Genomic DNA, 20,075 nt, shown 5'->3' with positions numbered 1-20,075 from the left:
GAGGCGCGGCAGTAGCACTTGACTGTTCTCAATATTGTTTTAAAGTGTTTTTTTCACTTTGTAAGTTGATGGGAACATGTGCGGTCGAACGCACGTGTAATGATAAAATAATGTGACCAGTGGCACTTGAAAAAGACTTTTTAGCACTATCATGGAGTGCACAATGTTTGGATTGATTTAAATGTGCTGTGGGGCCTTATTTTCTTCAATACTAATTAATATTATGACACCAGAAAACTGCAATAAACCATTCATATTTTTAATTGCAAATATGAATTGTGAAGTTTGTATTTTGATTCAGTGTATCTAGCATTCCCACAGCAAAGTGTCCTTCTTTTGTTACCATAGTAACGTGAAATAATCTTGTGTTTCTCTTAGTTGCTTTGGCACCGCCGATTTTGCTGTTTCTCCAACTTCCGTTGACTAGCATATATTAACTGTTTGGTACCTTACCGATAGCGGGCGAATGAATTTGTTTTGTATTTGTTGACAGACAGAAAACTAAGAGCACAAGGAACGAAATCACATTTCCGCTGTCATATATTTTATTGTTGATTTAATGATTCTGACTTGTTCCAGCGACAGGAACCGAAGCGGACGTAAAATATTCATTGCACTATTGTATTCGGCGCCATCACGCCTTCTCAGCATTTTACGCGTTGCCGTGTCAGTGAAGATATGGGACTTTAAAGATTTCTCCAACCAGAAGAAAAATAATTTTTTAGAAAATTCCTACGCATTTGCTTCGCTTTCAACATCAATAAATTACTCTAAATAGTAAAACTAGAACCAGTTGAAAGTTATGTTAAAATCAACATAAATATTATTAATTACGACGAACCCACCTGTCTCTACATCTCTTCAAATATACCAAACACGGTGAGAAAATGAAAGTAATTTTAAAATTTGATCTTTTCCTTTTCCAGCCTAATGACCTAGCGTTTGGGCCCAGTGGGATATCCTAGAGGTTAAAGTGTTCGCTCGTCACGCCTAAGATCCGGGTTCGATTCCCCACATGGTGTTCCCCGCCATGATATTGCTAGAATATTGCTAAACAGCGGCTAAACTACACTCACTCACAAATCCAAAGCAGAAATATGTTATTAAAATGAAAGGTGAACATTTGAAACAAAACTCGTTTAATGTTTCAGAGCCTAAATGTTATGTTCCATTTTTACTTACATAAACTGTCGGACAAACGAAAGGACATTTTTTGTTCCTTGTCATGTGCCTCATCATCTATTGTGAGATAGTCATTAATGTCATGTATATAATACTTTTCACACCTTTCAAAGATATCACCATCAGATACGGGTTTCTTGTTGGGTTTAATGTAGTTCAGCAATGAACATGGCGTATATTTTCTTTCGCTCGGTGAATACGTTACCAACTCGTGTCATTCCGAAACATGGCTGCAAACCTTATCCAGATGAATTGCACAAGGTTATTGCATCAAATTGCTGAAAAGCATGTGCAACTGCATAACAACTACCTAGATTAAGTGACTTGAAATGAAGTATATGTGACTAAAGCTGTAGGGCCCTTTCTTGGCATGGGTACTACAGGTATGTACTCAGTTACCTCAGTGTATTCGGAAACGTACCCAAGCCAAAATAAAATCTGAATGCAGAAACATTCGGGTTCATTTGCCTTGTGCGTTTCCTGGTCGGAACTGTCATGCCACTGTATTAGGTACATGTGATTGCGTCATACAAGAAACCAGCATACTCAAACATTTTGCGATGCACAATGCCACTCGCAGTCAGCTGAAGGAGAATAACTAGATACGGTTTCGGTTTTGGGTTGCGGAGTATAAACTCCTCCCACGTTTATTTTGCCAGGTACGTTTCTGAATTTGGAGTTTGGTTAGAGTACATTTTTTGTTTACAGAAACGCACCCGGGGCACACATTTGTTGTTCCTTTGCTGACAACGATCACTTCAGCGTTACTGAAAGATGACAATTTTGGGTGGACAATTCCAGTTTGTGAAAATAACGAACTTGCTTCGAGTGAAACATTGTCTTCTTGGACACAACAATGTATCACGATAATAACACGTGACGATTTGACTCGTAAACATGGTAACATAACATTAACAGACTGAGACACAAATCAGACATTAATATGAATGAAAGTTATTAGTGCTCGGAAATGGTATGGATGTTTAACATCTGCCCTGGAAGTTGAACTGGGGCAGATGTGCTTTGGGTGACTGGCTGAAATGATCCATTTGCATGTGCTTTCTGCTGCCGAAGAGTGCTCGGATGAGGAGCGTTGTGCAGATGGCGAGTAGAAAGAAGATGAGTATCGACAAGCCAATTATGACACCAATGATCTCCGTGGATACGTCGCATTTGTCTGGTACTGTGTTCCATTTCCGTTCTGCAATCAAAGTTACACAGAAGTGGTAGTTATGGTTACATATCACACGGCTACGCGTTTGATGTCTGCGACTTATACCATGACAACAGATCTAAATAAAACACCAGCATCATGGTGCCATGGTATGTTAACCACTGTACTGCGTAACACATGTAACGGTATACACAATAAGTTTGGTCACAAGCAGTCTTTAATTTTATTGCCGTAAATGGTGATGTAACGAACCCGTGAATGGTCCCCCGAACAGGGATTCGAACCATTATCATAGGCTTCTGTCGCGATTAGGGAAGTAACCCTTAGTAGTGTGCGAATAGACTGGGTCAGCTTCATTGGTTTCCTCATTCTGCATGGTTTCACCATGGTTACGTACGACAGTCTCACATATAACGTGACACATGTACACGTTATATACGTATCAGGCATACGATGTGTTAATACGTACCAGTTCTTGCATGCAAAGGGTCTGTGATGGACAGTACTCGCCCAAGAACCTTCTCGGTATCAGCATTCCTCCTTCGCCGACCAAGACCAGTCGCGTCCCCAGTTAGTGCACAGTCCCGCTGTACGGAAAGAAACAGATATTAGAGACAGCTTCGCATAGTTTTATAACAGTTTGGAATCATGCGATCTGATTGGTTCGTCGAAACCTACTGGCATTGTGAACAAGGTACCTGTATTTTAGCAAAGATACGTGCATACTCATTTTAGATTCTATATTGCTGGTTGACCGACAGAAGTTTGGATTTCAACATAGGTGTATACATTCTTTTTGTCTGGGGACAGTTGGGTAGTCTAGCTGTTAAAGCGTTCGCTCGCCACGCCGAAAACCCGGGTTCGATTCCTCACATGGGTACAATGCGTGAGGCCCCGGTGTCTCTGATGTCCCTCGCCATGATACGACATGTATGTGGCCAGTCTTCTTATATGCACTTCCATCGCATATAAGAAGAGTGGTCATTTTCTCTACGCTGCGCAACCCCATTTGCGCTACAGTTTGCCTGTGGATCAACAAAGAAACACAAGACCTAAGTATATAATTAGAATAGAAAGAGTGAGTGAGTTTTAGTTTTAGACCGCTTTTAGCAATATTGCACCAATATGGAGGGGGGAAGAAGAAGTGGGCTTCACGCATTGTACATGTACGCATGTGGGGAATCGAACGCAGGTCTTCAACGTGATGAGCGATGCAACTCTACTGCCCCTAACTTAGAAAGATTATACTGGAGTTAAGATGTCTCTTTTTCTCTCTTGCATTACAACAACAGCTTTCTTTGCTGTCACACTCATTCCAACCATATACGACGGTCACCTGTAAATAATCGATCTGCGCCAGAAAATCCAGGAATTGATACCTGATACGTGTATATGAGACAAGCTGACATGCAAGGAACAGGTCTGCGAGCGTGACCACTCCATTCTCGCTTAAAGCTAATTCTAACCCTGATGTTCATAGGTGGCGGTTGGAGCTATTTACCGGACCACAGTTCACCGCTGCCTCGCACATCTTTATTCGGCAACGTATGAGCAGATTGTCTCCCTTGCTGAACTTGAAGGCGTCAAATACGAAGGTGACGCTGCCAGTGGTGGAGTTTAGCGTCATTGGCTGCAAGGTCACTGACGCCAGGGCAGGGACATGGCAACTGGGACATACAAAAAGGAGTCACAAATCAATCACATATTAATCCGTATTATCAGTTGCTTATTCATCGAAAATATATTGTTCCTGAAAATAGTCTTAAGATATTTCGGCCTCAGGTTTTCGAAATACAACAAGCGTTTCGGTGGTTTTGATGAACGTCCTTAAAATGGCAAAATATAAGGTCAATCCTTTCAAAGAGGAATCCTTCGCATGTCTTAAAGCGGTGCCTCGCAAATTTGGTGACTCAAAAAAAATATCCAAACAACGTGTCACAATGTTAAGGGTAAGAAAATTAGACCTTTTCATGTTTGTTTTATTTAATCACCATCCGACTTTGGTGTGTACTTGTTTATGTAAGGTACTGTATCATCATTTAGCTAATACGTGAGTGAGTGAGTTTAGCAGACCAGCAATATTCCATCTACAGCTACAAGGTGGTGCTCTGTAAATAATCGAGCCTGGACCGGACAATCTAGCGATCAACAGCAGGAGCATCGATCTGCGCAAATGGGAACCGATGACATGTGTCAACTAAGTCAGTGAGCCTGACCACCCGATCCGTTCGTCGCCTCTACCGACAAGTATAGTCGCCTTTTATGACAAGTATGGGTTGCTGAAGGTCTATTGCACCCCGGGACCTTCACGGGTTGCTAATACGTAATGTATTGAGGTGACATTGCATTTATACGAAAACCACGGTATGTACAAAAGGTAATATACTTGAAAGGGATCTTTACATTTGGTGTACTTTGACATGGGCTTACGGTGTGTCGTATGGTTTGATTATCCCTTGGCCTCGTGAGTACCTGTTTTCAATGAAGTTGGCGGATCTGTAGTCGCTACTGGTGTCGGGCAGGTTGTTCGTGGCTGAACATTCCTCCAGTCGGAATGCTTGATACTCTTTAAAATTTAAAACAAATGTAAAATTATTTATTAGCATTAATGTACCCCACTTCAGTAAGTGAGTAAGTGAGTGAGTGAGTTTAGTTTTGCGCCGCTTTTAGCAATATTCCAACATCAGAAAATGGGCTGCACACATTGTACCAATGTGGGGAATCGAACCCGGGTCGAACATGACGAGCGCCACTTCAAAGAGCTTTGGGCAAATCGTCATTTCATAATCCTAATATAATGCTATTATTCTATAACATGCATAGTTAGAACAGAACGAATAGAATGAAAACGCAAAATTCAGTTTGTATAAGGTGAGGAATTCTTGAGCATTGCACTACCAAAAACATGTATTTACATTTCGCTTGCTAAAATTCCGCTTTTCAGGAACTTCCAATGTGTGTGGGTGTGTAAAACTTAACAACACATACTTGTCCATTTTAAAACTGTTGTTCATGGGTCAGATGTGTTCAGTGGATTTATCATAGTGTCATAATCATACTTTGACTTCCTTGCGTTGTCAGGGATACTTCAACAGTGACGTCATCCCCCAAACTAAGCTCGCCGTTGATGACGTTGCCGTCGAGGGTCATGTTGAAACTGATGTCGCTGTCGATGGGAACATTACCCAAGTCTTTGTCGCGGAGGCCTCTTCAATGAACAACAAACAATAAAACCGATCACATTTAGCCCCTGATTACATCTTTGGAAGACCACACGGCTTCTATAGAATGTTTGAGCTAGTTTGACTTTATGGATAATAATCAGCGACCCACTGCCATCATAGTCTAATAAACAAAAGGAGTTGCCCCCCTTACACCTCTGGAACTGTTTAAAAGGCAACATTTGCACAATCTTCGAAATACGTACATACAATAATTCCTGCCGCCACATTTTACTTTCAGGTCTCTTAATGTATAGGAAATGAATTCAATATTCAGCCTAGAAAATTAACTGATCTTGTTTTTTTTATTACACTCCTGCTTAACTCCTGGCTCAGCGTCTGAGCCAAACGTCACAATTCAGCTAGAGTTATGACCCTTTGGCTCACCAGGAGCCGGTGATTGTCTCTTTGAATACCGTTTTGTCCTGACTGTGTTTGAATAAACATTTTGCCTTACGTGTCCGGCTATTGTTGAGACGTTAGGTTACATATTTATTATTATTAGGTATTCATTTTCACCAGTTCTGACGAGAGTTTCAATGGTATTTTAATAAAGTTTCAGGACAAAATGGTGTGCGTGTGCGAACCCCTTCTCTAGTTCAGGCTATGAATGATCCACCTACCTATGAATGTGATCTGTTATAAGGCTATGCTGTAATGTCATAATTGTGTATTCTAATATCACTATATTGGTAAACAATGCGTTTTCTTCACATGCCCATTTCTAAAGATGCTGTAGATTTGCTAGTCAAAGTACAAACCTTCGTCCACCCGATTCGTCACAGATGCTACCCCTTTACCAGAGATACATTAGTGCAATGTTGACATGAGGTATGACAGACTTACTGATTCAGCACGGCTACTGTGATTGTGGATGCTTGCTTGGTGAGGATGTTGTCACCGCACACCGCCATCACCAGCTCGTCACGTCGCGTCACCTGGTCTCTGTTGTTCAATATCACCACCCTCCGCGTGTAGGTGTCTTGCTGCAAGGGATTAGTTACCACGTAATGTCGGCATCAGCATTATTTCAACCATTAGCGATCTTGCTGCAATGGATGAATTAACATTTAGTGTCGGCATCAGCAATAGTTCAACCATACAGCGACCTCGTAACAATGTCATGGATGTGCGGTCAACTCCACTGGGGTAACATAACAGAACGTGCGTACCCTACCCATGACCCTCCAGTCAAGGACCGGGGAGACTGTGTCTCCTGTTTCTCTCCGCGAAGTGACTTTGGGGAAAGTAGGTCACATTCTCCATGACGTGATTCCAGAGCGGAACCCACGTTTTGTTTGGTTTATTGCACTCAGTAATATTCCAGCTATATGGCTGCGGTCTGTAAATAATCGAGTCTGGGCCAGACATCCCAGTGGTCAGCAGCAGCCAGGGTATACTACACGTCTCCCAATGGGTCAGAATAGATTCTTAGTCCCCTACTTGACTTCCTATTGATATTCGGGGTAGAATGAGTTCCCAACAACCCATGTTTCGCAGCCTATATACTCGGAGTAGGAATTCAATTCAATTCATGCATTTAATTCTTATACGTTTATTTATATATCCAGCGAGGGAACCGGGTGGCCTAACAGCCAAAGTCACAAGTCGATATGCAGAGTTACGTCCCTTGGGCATGCCAGGACGATATGATTGATGGTCCGAATTTTTCATTCACTTTGAATATGTTTCAAGGTTGTACGCGCATTTACCATTCTCTTTCGTTTCATATGAGTGGAATACGCTTTTTAATTGGACCACTGTCACTTCGGGTTTCCTCCCATCTGCTACACCACGATATGGCTAGAATACTGTTGAAAGCGGCCAACCCACTCGCTCATGCAACAGGTGTCGTGACCTACCAGCTCATTGTAGTCGGCGTCTGCACAGCCACTGCCGATGTGAGCCACGGTGAGGCTGTAGGGGTCACCAGGTGAGGCCTGGGTGAAATCGCAGTTCTCGTCACCTTGATGTCCCTCGATGAAGATAGCACCGTTGGCGAAGTCCCCCTCGGGCACGATGGAGAGTGTCATGTTGGTACCACTGCTGCAGTCTAATTGATCTAGAAAAGGCAATGTTCCAAACATAATGATACGAACGTAAAATGTAGTTCCGATGGAAAACAGGTTTTCTGGAATAAATAACAAGGACACTTTCATATTGCGAATATGATTCTTTGATCATTAGTCACCAAACGCCCATTAGTATAAACATTATGATACATATGCCGATCAGGATAGGATCATGAGTTGTGTGGATTCATCAGTTTCGTATAAGAATAAAAAAAATATGCATATTCATAATCCTTAAATTTTCTTAAGAACATGTTTATCACTGTTAAGAACTACCCACATAGCCTAACTTTGTAGAACATTCTGTGTTCATTAATATGTGCAAATTTCATTTTAAAATGATTGATCCAAGGACGACATGCGGCATGTGAAAACCACAAGTTCTGTAGATATAATGGCAGTATTTCTTTTCCTGCATATGGCAAGTACGTCCAGAAGAGGAACGGTGCACAGAGCGTCACGTTTGATTACCGCGTGCTTCTGTCATGCCTCTACATCTTGCTAAATTGAATATGTCTACGGACTATAACCCCAAATCGTTCAGCTGCCCTTCGAGACTTGTGGGACAAGTGAGATCAAGGAAGAGTTGCTTCCCCTGTTTTCTCTGACACTTACAACGTGGAATTTCGCAGAGGACGCCGGTGAAGTCTTCGGTGCAGTAGCAGCTGGAGTTGGTCCCGTCTCCGGAACAGATGCCGGCGTTCTCACAGGTCGTGTTGCTACAGGGAAACTGGCCTATGTCCGCTAGAGGTGTTCAATCATATTTTGACGTTGTTTATAGTCATTTGAGCCATTGTACCCATAAAATATACACGCCCATAAGATAATGATAGTTCATTCTATTTGTTTATGGTTTATCCCCACTTAAAAATATTTGCCAATTAACGTATACCTGACCCTGGTCCAGACACACCAGTGATTCATATTATCGGGGATAATATATATATCTTCTCCCTGATATTATGGTCAGTGGTTGTTGCCGCCTGACGTGCAAGCATTAGTTACCGAGTCTGGCCGCTGTCTGTCGCCTCTTTTGCTGCTTAGGTTTCTAGGGACAAGTGGACGAAAACTAACCGGGAATGCCCAAGAGATAATATATCGTATGGCTGATGGTACCTAAACATGAATGTAAAACAAATCTGGACGAGACAAGCTAGTGACTGACATCATGAACTTCTAACGCTGTCATATTCTTTCCATGCAACGTAATTCAAGGCAGAACTCTTTTAGAACGATTCACTTATACCCTTTCGATCGCAATATTTGTGCTATATATATGAGTATAACACTGCAAAGTCCTGGCACAAAGGTGATCAGGGTAGTGGTTTACCTATGACGATGCTGCAGTCCCTGCCTGTGTGGGTTGTGGCGTTGTCACAGATGCAGTGCCCGGTGTCCATGTTACAGATAGAGTCGGCTTGACACTGGGTGGGATCGCGCCCACAGTCAAACACAGCGCCACCTGCAATCATAATAACGCGAAATATTGAAATAGTGTGAGCGTGCCTGTGTCTGTGCGTGTATATGAGGTAGGGAAAGTTGGTTGGGGTGTTCGCCAGTGCGTATTACAAATAAAGAAGAGTGGGCAAAATTGTGAAAGTGCCAATTTTCATGGATTGGGGGACAGGTCAGCTGCTGTTCGCCGTTAGAGTAGGGATTAAGGTATGTAATAAATGTACATTTAATAAAAGCGTCGGCAAAACGTGATTAAATTCTAGATTGAAAGTTATGGACTGTCAACGTGATTACAATCTAGATTAAAAGTTAAGGACTGTCAAAGTGTTTACATTCTAGACTGAAAGTAAAGGACTGCCATTTTAAAAAAGCTATAGAAATAGAACTAAGAAAGATTTATATTTCTATCGTGAAATCAGACAAATACCTACTCTCAATTTATAAGTGTCATCGAGACTTACCTATGACAAATGTTGTAGCGAGGATTGCAAAAAACATCATCCCTGATTAATCTGAAACAAGAGGACCAGGAATGATTCATACTTTCAACGACAAATACCACTACGTGCATGGCATGTCGTACGGTAGGTGTTGTAGACACATCTGGGCTCCCATGGGCTCATGCACGTCACGTACTCATACACCGTACACACCTTCTCATCTTGTATATGTGGTGTACGTTTGTTGTTTAACGCCGCTCGTGGCCATAATAAAGCTTTTCAGCGGCGGCCTGTAAGTAATAGAGTCTGGACCACACAATTCAGTGATGGCCATCACGAATACTGACCTATGCAATTGGTGTACGACGACATGTGTCAAACGACCCTGTGTCACTGGCGACAAGCATGGTTAGCTGAAGACCCTGTGTCACTGGCGACAAGCATGGTTAGCTGAAGACCCTGTGTCACTTACGACACGCATGGTTAGCTGAAGACCCTGTGTCACTGGCGACAAGCATGGTTAGCTGAAGACTCTGCTTAATTAGTTATGAAAGTGGCACAAAAAACGACTCATATGGTATTGTTTATCATAGATGTACGTCCAGTCTGGCACTGTTCTCTTGTACATGGTTTAGGAATAAGGCTGTTTGGTGGCGAGTGGTCCTCTGCGTAAAGCTCAGGTCAAAGGTCAGTTGAAGTTAATTAAGCACTGTCAAGCTCGCGGAGTCCACGGATGGGTGACCGTGTTTGGCAGCTTCCCTACTGAGAGTTTCTAGGACTTCAGTCCTGCCCCAAAACGAAGCATATGTGATACATGTGGTCTCACCTTAGGCAGGTGAGTTTGTTCAAAATTGCCTCTGCTCACCCAGCAGAAAGTGGGTACGCGGCGAGATAAAGCCATGTGGCTCTAACCTTCTAGCGCCTAAGAAGGCAGCTTGGGTTATCTAGGGTAATAATGTTAATCAGCTTCCGATTACAGCGTCCAGTGAGCAGCTAGTTAGATGGATACTAGGAGCTATGTAAGTGAATTATTATTATTATTATGTTTTATAAAGTTTAAGATAAAAATGCAGCAGAGAGGGTTCGGGTGAGCCTGGCACAGTCAGGCTGGTAAGGCTCATAATCAGTTCAGGACCCTTGCCCCCTCTACTCGCAGCCAGACAGCGCATGGGACTTTTCTCATTAGAGATGGAGCAGAAGCAATTCACCCTGAAGATAATGGAATCAATGCTTTGTTTCCCATCGCTGGAGGGTCTGAAGATGGGATGGGGTATTGACATCATCTTTTCAGCCCCGCCATTGTTTTCAGTAGCTTCTGAATTTATTACTTTATTTCTTCATGTATATTTTCAACCATCCTTTGCAGTCCTCGTTTGTCAACGGCTGTCATTACTAAAAACTCTCCTTGTTCCGAGTCAATATATCGGTACCTGTTAGCGTGCAACACCTGTCCAGGTGTATTGGTCATACAGGTCAGGTCAACCAGCACACTGATTGGAACGCTATACTACAGACATGCAGTCATTGTAAATCGATTCTTGGCTGTTTTTGGCGAACAGGGATCTGAATCCACTAAAGAGTTCTGGTCAGTAGTTGCAAGCAGGATATATAAGAAATGATCGGAACCACTGCGAATTTCACAGTCAGTGTACATCAGGCATGCAATTAATCGTCCAATCATCGACATATTTGTACTCCTTTATCCCCACAAAGGTGAAAGCAGTTTTATTAACTAAATAGTAGAAAGGGGAAAAAAAGGAAAGAAAGAAACAAAATCCCCATCCACTAAGTTAACTTAAAGCAGTATACATGACTGATTCACACTGATTCGCCAACACATATTGTCCTGCCTGATTGTCATTTTAGATTAACAATAGGAAAGGAATGATACTTAATAGATAACAACTTCTTTATTATACTGTGACGCGGCGTTTCCGTTTAGATGCTTTTCTGTTGTCACTTCTTGTTGTTTTACTAGATATAAAGTATATTGTATTGTTTTAACCTACCCATCGAAAATCTTCGGATGATACTTTTGAAATATATATTTGTTTCCAACAATTGATAGTAGGTTTTTCTGCATGAACAGAACACAATCGTCACACCGTGGTCTTGTAATACACGATATTCATTAAACACAGGAGCGACCTGTTTACAAACTAAACAAAACTGGCGATACCAGGCTGCAGAAATTCTGCTAACATATTACATGTAACCTCAACTGGCCTTTTCCGTGTGCTGGCCACGTGAAACTTAAACCATAACGATGAATTTAATAACCGATAAATTTTAAACGCGTGTTTTTTATCATGTAATATCATGCCATTTCACTTCTATATTTTTTTAACACACACACACACACACACACACACACACACACAAAACAAAAATATATTTAAGGGTTCCGACTGATGTAATAAACGTTATGTTTAGAATACACTTTCATAAAATACTCAAAATTTTAGTGTTTAGGGTCCCACCCGGTTTTCGAATCCGGCCCTCAGAGAAGGCACTAAATCGTTAGACTAAGTTGGCAAAGTATACACCATATTCAACTGTCCCTAAATTCTTTTGTGTGAGTGAGTTTGGTTTTAGCAATGCTCCAGCAATATCATCCAGCAATATCACAGAAGCGGACACTAGAAATGGACTTTACACGTTGTACCTATGTGGTGAATCGAACCCGGGTCTTCAGCGTAACGAGCGGACGCTGTAACCATTACGCTACCCACCACCTCGTATTTTGTTTAAGTTAGAGTTACTGACAACCGTTAGTGAAAATCGTTATGGTCCAGACAGCCCCACTGTAAATAGCTGGGAACATGCGTGACTCGGTAACCCAGCCGATTTCACCAGGACGGATTAACGGAGTTATCTGACAAACATGTCCCCTCAACCAAAATACAACGTAAAACAAAATCCCACCAGAAAAAAAACATCAACAAGTACAACTAACTGTTTTCCAAACTAGAACATAATGTTTTACAACTGAAATTGTGTGTTTAAGTATATATAAGTATATGTTAGACCGAGTCATACTCACCTTGCTGATATCTACAGTTCACTCAGTCATATGATGTTTTGTTACCTGTCAGGTGAATCCATCACCTGCATCGTGGCCAGGTGTGTACACACAGCATAGTGGTACAGCCACATTGCACTCAGCAGAATGAATTTCTTTGTCTATGAAAACATTCAAGGCGATCTAAATCATTGGATTACAGGTGGAATAAATTCAAGGTGTGTCTTTCAAATGATGAACCTTTTAACAACTGATAGACCAGTTAACAGCAACACACGTGAGTGATCGATGTATCAAGTGTTATTATTTCTACTTTAAGGGCATATAGGAGTCATGGTGGACTGTTTTCAAACAAAACTACGGGCCTTTTATAAATTGTAATTAGCAAGACTTGTAAGTGATGCATGAAGTGTGCTACCATTATATTAAACCCCAGGCTTACACATGATTCTTGCCAAAAAGGTCCTGAATTCTATCTAAATATAAAGCTTTGCAACCGTGTATCGGGATTACACGAAACAAGTGGCTTGCTACACGTCTAACGAGGAGTTATATACTATACTGAAGACGAGTGATTTGATCGGATACAAACGCACATGAGGTATACTCCCGATCCAAAGTTTGGACTCATTAGTGTAAATGTAGCCACTTACTAAATTCAACTGTTCTAAAAACTCGATTTTGCAAAATATTCGATACTGTTTAAATGTACTGTTTACACATGAACTGATGCATTGTAAAACAAATTCTTAATGTTGGAAAGATTACTGTCATGAGTTCAGTAGATCAGACATGACATCAGAGCACAGCTGTTCACATGCACGATATTTGCACATGCTTTTCAGCACTTTGATGATCATCAACGGCATAAAGTTTGCAGTTGGTTCCCCTAAGTTGGTGTAGAAATCAATATTGTAACCATATATGTGTGTGTTTGTGTGTTTGTGTGTTTGTGTGTGCGTGCGTGCGTGTGTTTCCAGTATGAATTGCGCGTGCCCAACTTCAACCATGAAAGTAGGTCTTCAAAACTGGACACACAAGGGCAAGATAAGAAAGAATGATTGAGAGTCCAACAGTAGATGTAGTCGTTGTTGACCCACAACCTTTTCACCCACAGAATTCTGCTTTCGATTTCTTATTCGGGCGCTGTCCAATTAAGATCTACCATCGACATTTGTCAGCAGTTGAGATGATGTGGACACCAGTATATGGTCGAGTCTGGACCCAGGAACTGACTTTGTGAGCACAAATATCAGCAAGGTCATGTGATCACGATGCTACGTATTATCCGGTGTCAACTAAGAGCCAGGACACACATTGTGACCATCCGATCCCCCATCTTTGAGCTTGAGTGATAACCAAAGGGAACCAGAGTTCTGATCTTCACAATGCAACTATATGCATATGTTCACATTAAACCAGATAATTTTATATGAATATATAAAACAGTTGCATAACAGAACTTGTACATACCTGCAACGTATCAAGCCCTGAAAAGATAAGTAGTAATCAACACCATGCACCTGCACAAGCCTCCTCCGTTCTCTGGTGTCACGTGACAACAGGAAGCTGTGCACGTGACCTGAATAACGCTGCACGTGAGTTGAATTGAATTACTTGCTCCTTCAAATAGGATTATTTGTGAGACAAGTTAATATTTATACGTGGTGTGTTTGAGATTATATATGCTCAAATAGTTTCTGCCTTGTTCACACGTTTTTCGTGTAACATTTTCAACCAAGTGCTAAATACAAACAGCGGCTTTGGCGTTTGTAGCAAATTTGAAACCAGTTCTGTTTGTTTGTCGTTGAGTATGTTTGTGAATTTAGTTTCACGACGCATTCAGCAACATTGCACCTATGTGGCAGGGGTCTGGAAATAATCAAGTCTGGACCAGTGGATACACCATCTTATCTCCAATTGCAGTCCATACACCTATAACCACCCAAGAAAACCCGTGTGACTCGGTTGTTGTTTACACTACCCACAGCAATATTCCAGCAATATGGACCAGACAATTCAGTGATCAACAACATGAGCATCGATCTACGCGTTTGGGATACGATGACATGAGTCAACCAACTACCCACACTACCCACACCAATATTCCAGCAATATGGACCAGACAATTCAGTGATCAACAACATGAGCATCGATCTACGCGTTTGGGATACGATGACATGAGTCAACCAAGACAGCGCGCCTAACCACCCGATCCCGGTTGTCGCATCTTACGACAAGCATGGGTAACTGAAAATCAATTCTAACCCGGGTCCTCGCGGGTGTCATTAAACAGCGCAAAATCCAAACCATTTGACCCTGGTTGGTGTTGGTATATTTCCGAACCCGGATCACACACATCTAGCTTAAGAACATCAACATTATGGCTTTATACACTACATGTATATCCTCATATACAAATCAATATATCGATAATCAGTGACAGGGTAGAACGATGTTGAATATTTGTCGATGAGCTTAATCATCTAAGCGTCAGTCCCCACATTCAAAATGCCAACTATATTTTGTTCCAAGATATACATTAAAAATGCGAGCGCGAAATACGAATGAAAACGAAAAAAAACGTATTTAAATAAATTTACATGTTTATCTACATAATGTACATTCTGAAATGTAAATATCCAATATGATGAAAGTATTTAATCAAACTATAACACATGTGTATAACATCAATCAAGCTTCTGATAGCGACGTAGCAAAATGTCGTGGTGAATTACATGTACAAATGAGGGAACTGTACAGTACATTGTACAAGCCATTGCTATGACTATTCGGTAATATTACTACTAATAATACCCACTAATATACTGAGAGAAGCAAATAAGGAAACACCACTTCCCGGCAGTACTCCTTCATCTAATCTCAGATTTCCTCCAATAGTGCTATTCAAGCTGGTGATGAAAAGGCAGACACTAAACGAACGCTTGAATTTTCCTGTGTTGGTTTCTCTCATATCTTCAAAGATATTTGGTAGTCACTGAAACACTTGGTAGTCACTGAAACACTTAACAGAAATAGCTCCAAGCGCTCCTTAAATCCAATAACGTCAGACCAAAATGCAGTCTTTTGTTATGGCAAATGGAATAACACGGTATGCCCTATAAAAAATTAAAAGTACTTGCAACTTCCCTCTCTATATCTGCCAAGATAATACGGCAATATTTCCAAGTCGTGTATAAGTATCTATAAGTAATCATTAGAAGTGCCCGTAAACCATGTTGTGTTTTCACCGACGAAGTTTTGTGAAAATGATACAGGAGTCTGTCTAGAGTGATGATAATATTATTTCTTAATTCCCCTTAAACCCTAGCCCGAAATACACCATTCTCTGTCCATAGACAACTATCGCACGCTTTGAACTACAATGTCTGGCAAAGTAAGTAGATGGTCGTCACGGAAACAGGATGATTCAAAACATTATTACAATTGTTAAAGCCTTACTTTTGTAAATCACTTTTTTTTGTCTCATAATCACATCTATGACGCTTCCATCCGTGCTTTTATCTTCTTCAGCAACCATCAAACAGCGGTGGGGTGGCCTAGTGGTTAAAGCGTTCGCTCGACACGCCTAAGATTAGGGTTCGATTTCCCACATGGGTGCAATGTATGAAGCCAATTTTTAGAGTCCCCAGCCGCAATATAGCTGAACTATTGCTAAAAGCGGCGTAAACGTACACTCACTCAAACATAGGTGTAAAGTTTCTTTTGTCCTTTAGTGTAAATCATCAGACTGAAGCAAAGCTGAAGTGATACCATTGACACAGAACGCCAAGCATCGCTGTTGCAGCATAATAAGGGAGCTTGGTGATGTATCGTCTAATATTGTGCTCAGCACAACTTTCTTAAGGTGTTGTTTAAATAGGAACTCGCCAATCAACACAGATGGTCATCAACAGTCGGCCGAATACTCCTTGGTGGTGGACATTGATACTGATTCCCTGTCTTTGTTGTAGAGGGCATTTTCAAAACCTAGACTTGGCAAATTGGGCAGTATATTGTATTTCTTTCTCGCCAACAAGAACGCGATGACGACGAGGATGACGAGTGCGATGACTCCGATGAGGATCCCCGCTATGGCACCCCCTGACATTCCACTGCTGACGGGGCTACTGCTGGGTCCTGTTAACAGAATTAGTGGAGTTATAACTAGTAAATTCATATCTGAGTCTTCCCTCCTATCATCCATTCTTAAGTACATGGCTTAGATTTGGAAGAAAATTTGAACTCGTGAATTCAAATCTGACTTTCGTCATATCCATTTTGAAGTACATGGGTTAAATTTCAAGAAATTTGAAGTCCGACCTCAAAAAAATTGATGAACCAGAAATAGGCCTTGGACTTTAATATGACACTTACGGACAAGACCCTTGTATCTTTGAGAGCGCGCACGCACACGCACGCACGCACGCACACACGCACACACATAATGACGTATTCATGATGTACTGGACTATGAAGTATTTTGGACCATATCTATCTAAAAATGAAACATACAGCTTCATGGATTACAACGTATTGTTTATTACGTTGAGTGACGTTTCCATGTAGATTCTTACATCGTTGTAAAGCTACGTAAAAGTGAATGCCCATTAAAGAAGTACCTACCTGTCTGCTTGATATCGGATTTATGAGGTCCTCTACTTCCTGTATACGATGGCTGAAAGGTGGTGACGCCGGGGTTGACGACTGGGTTGAATGGAGTTTGTCTATTGTGATAAGGTGTGTTGGGATTTTGCGTCACGGCCGCTGGGCCTTTATTGGTCGCTTGACTCACAGTCGATGTACCTGCGACAGATGAGGTCTTTTAAAGGACGGAAATAAGAACAACACAAGTATCGCAGTAGTAACATTGAGCAATCCCCTTCCCATCCCTAATCCATCTTCCATATATTATGATTTTGTTTCAAACATATGAATAAAAAGTTAAGCACCAGCCTATTTCAAAACTAAGATGTGAAGCTGTGGACATGGTATGCTGAGCTAATTGGGAAGACCAATCCATATTTAGAGAAGGTTCTCTGGTAACTGTTTTATTGATGTCATAATCATTTGTATTTACAATTAAAGGAAATGTTGCTACAAATATGATGACATGAAATATGCTTTTTAAATCAAAATAACTATTCCTGTTGCGCTTATACAACACTATTAAGTTTAGGTTTCACTTGTTAAAAGTGATAATCATGTGATCATATAACAGTGATTTCTTATTTTCACTTTTCAAAAGAAGGTAACCTTTTTGAGGAAAACAAAATACTAGTACATGTTTTCCAGAAGCGCATGCTTCCTGTGGAAAGTAAAAGATAATTTCAATTTTAAGATACTAACAAAGAGACATTATGTGATGTATTGATGGCGTATTTAAGACATCGTCTCACTTTTGGGTATTTTGCACATGTACCCGGCCTGAGTCATGCAGTCGATGTCGTTCCACATCCAGCCTCCCGAGGCCATCATCACGACACAGTCTTGATGCCATTCACTGTCGGTGTCTGATGGCTCGTTGTGGGCCCAGTTTAGGTAGTTGACTGGGCTCCTGTCCGTCCACATGAAACCCCCTACAAGTACATATACACCATAGTGTAATTTAAAACCTGTCGTGGGGGAAATATGGTGTGATGTACCGCTTGTGTAGTCTAGTGTTAACTTTAGTTAGATGAATATTGAGAGAGTCCAGTTTTACGCCACTTTTAACAATATTCAACCAATACCACGACTGGGGATACCGGAAATGGGCTTCACACATTGTACCCATGTGGGGAATAGAACCCGGTCCACAACGTTACGAACAAACGCTTTAACCACAAGGCTAATCCTACCAAATATGGCACTGATAACGGAATCACAGTTAAAAGACGCATCTCGTGTGCGTGGCAGTTAATGAAATGAACGGATCCCCTAGTCCATGGTCACAGATTACACATTCATACACTTCCAAACAACATATTCATGGAACATATTTTAGGTGTTTGTTATAATGACTTTGTGCACAAAGCAAACAACCAATGCAAGTATCAATTAATTGCTCCCAACCTATAAGGTTCGCGAAGCAAGATAAGCATTTGAAATTGTCCATCGGTCTGGTATTTAAGAAGTGATCGGAAATTGGAAAAATACGAGCATGGAAAGCGTATCAAACTGAACTTAACTATTAGGCCATATCGAATGCCAAAGGTGATATTGCTGGAAATTGCGGTGTAAAGCCACATTCACTCACTCAAACCCATTACCATTAGTAGTTACCTGCATATTAGCCTAGTGGTTACAGCGTTCGCTCGTCACACCGAAGGCTCGGGTTCGATTCCCAACATGGGTGCCGTATAAGCCCAATTTTGGTGTCCCCCATTGGTGGAATATTGCTAAAAGTGGTGTAAAACTACACTCACTCACACACTTTGCATGACATATTAGATTGGACTGCCGGTAAACAGAAATTTGAATTTGAAAGTTAATAGCAGGATGGAATGTTACCGTCTTCCGTTTTCGCTAGTCCTATCCAAATATCTGTGGGGGCCTGTCCGGCAATGCCAGCCACTTCATTCATCACTGTCTGGCTGCTGATGCTGGCCAGCTCCGCCCTCATTCTCTGACACAGGAAACGGGCCTCTGGCCAGGATTTGGTCAGATTGGTGATCACCTTGTAGCAGTTGTCTGCCCCTGCTAGCCAGGTGGAGTCCGGGCAGAATCCCTGGACCGGCGTTGTAGTGACCGGACCGCTGTCTGTATAGGAAATCGGGTGTTTTTGAGGAAGTTGCAACTAATTAAGTCATACTATTTGTTTGTTTGTTGCTTAATGATGCACTCAGCAATAACCCAGCTATAAGGCGTCGGTCTGTAACTGGACCAGACAATTCAGTGATCAATAAATAACGTCGCCTTAATAATGGTTAACACAAGAAAAGCACACAAGCGTTTGGGTTTTTTTTGTTTCTGAGCGCCCATGCAGTGACTCAGATGTGTTCAGGAATGTTTTGTTGAGCGTCCACTGACCCAGGTGCGTCTGTGTATATTTTGTTAAACGTCCAAGCACTGACCCAGGAGTACGCTCGTATCTACGAATGTTTTGCTGTGGGTCCATTAACCTGGGCGTGTCTATGAATATTTTGCTGAGTATCCACTGAGCCAAGGGTATGTGTGAATGTTTGCTGGCCGTCCATTACCCCAGGTGTATCGATGACTGTTTTTCTGATCACTGACTGAGATGTATCTGTGACAAATTTGGTAGGCGTCCTCTGAAGCAAATGCACCAATGACTGTTTTGCTGAGAACTGACTGAGAGGTATCCGTGACTATTTTGCATGGCGTTCACTAAAGCAAATGTATCCATGACTGTTTTACTGAGCATCCACTGACTCAGATGTATCTGTGACTAATGTCCTAGGCGTCCACTACACCAAATGTATCTATGAGCGCTTTGCTGAGCATTGACTGAGATGTATCCGTGGCCATTTTGCAAGGTGTTTTCTTAAAAAAGATCAGCACATATTA

At 41.5% G+C, this 20,075-nt stretch overlaps 2 protein-coding genes across 2 annotated transcripts in view; both read right to left on the bottom strand.

Moving 5' to 3' along the window:
* Positions 1-1,790: 1,790 nt before the first annotated feature.
* Positions 1,791-14,120, bottom strand: LOC137298839 (EGF-like domain-containing protein 2). The gene is made up of 11 exons (XM_067831160.1): positions 14,040-14,120; positions 9,566-9,616; positions 8,980-9,111; positions 8,265-8,393; positions 7,440-7,639; positions 6,424-6,563; positions 5,416-5,564; positions 4,829-4,922; positions 3,858-4,023; positions 2,826-2,943; positions 1,791-2,383 (listed from the first exon to the last, which is right to left on the bottom strand). Exons 2-11 carry the CDS (start codon positions 9,603-9,605, stop codon positions 2,166-2,168), a joined length of 1,386 nt encoding a protein of 461 aa, XP_067687261.1. The 5' UTR covers positions 9,606-9,616; positions 14,040-14,120; the 3' UTR covers positions 1,791-2,165.
* Positions 14,121-15,154: 1,034 nt separating this feature from the next.
* LOC137298962 (macrophage mannose receptor 1-like) overlaps positions 15,155-20,075 on the bottom strand; it is a 46,720-nt gene continuing 41,799 nt past the window's right edge. Inside the window, exons 43-46 of the mRNA XM_067831390.1 lie at positions 19,059-19,307; positions 17,966-18,145; positions 17,193-17,372; positions 15,155-16,706 (exon numbers count right to left, since the gene is read on the bottom strand). Of these exons, the coding sequence (XP_067687491.1) occupies positions 16,477-16,706; positions 17,193-17,372; positions 17,966-18,145; positions 19,059-19,307 (839 nt within the window). The 3' untranslated portion in view covers positions 15,155-16,476. The remainder of the gene's footprint in view (positions 16,707-17,192; positions 17,373-17,965; positions 18,146-19,058; positions 19,308-20,075) is intronic.

Source organism: Haliotis asinina, chromosome 10, assembly GCF_037392515.1.
Source record: "Haliotis asinina isolate JCU_RB_2024 chromosome 10, JCU_Hal_asi_v2, whole genome shotgun sequence".
NCBI classification, from domain to species: domain Eukaryota; kingdom Metazoa; phylum Mollusca; class Gastropoda; order Lepetellida; family Haliotidae; genus Haliotis; species Haliotis asinina.
The sequence above is the reverse complement of the archived record's forward strand: the minus strand, read 5'-3'. Positions and strand labels throughout refer to the sequence as shown.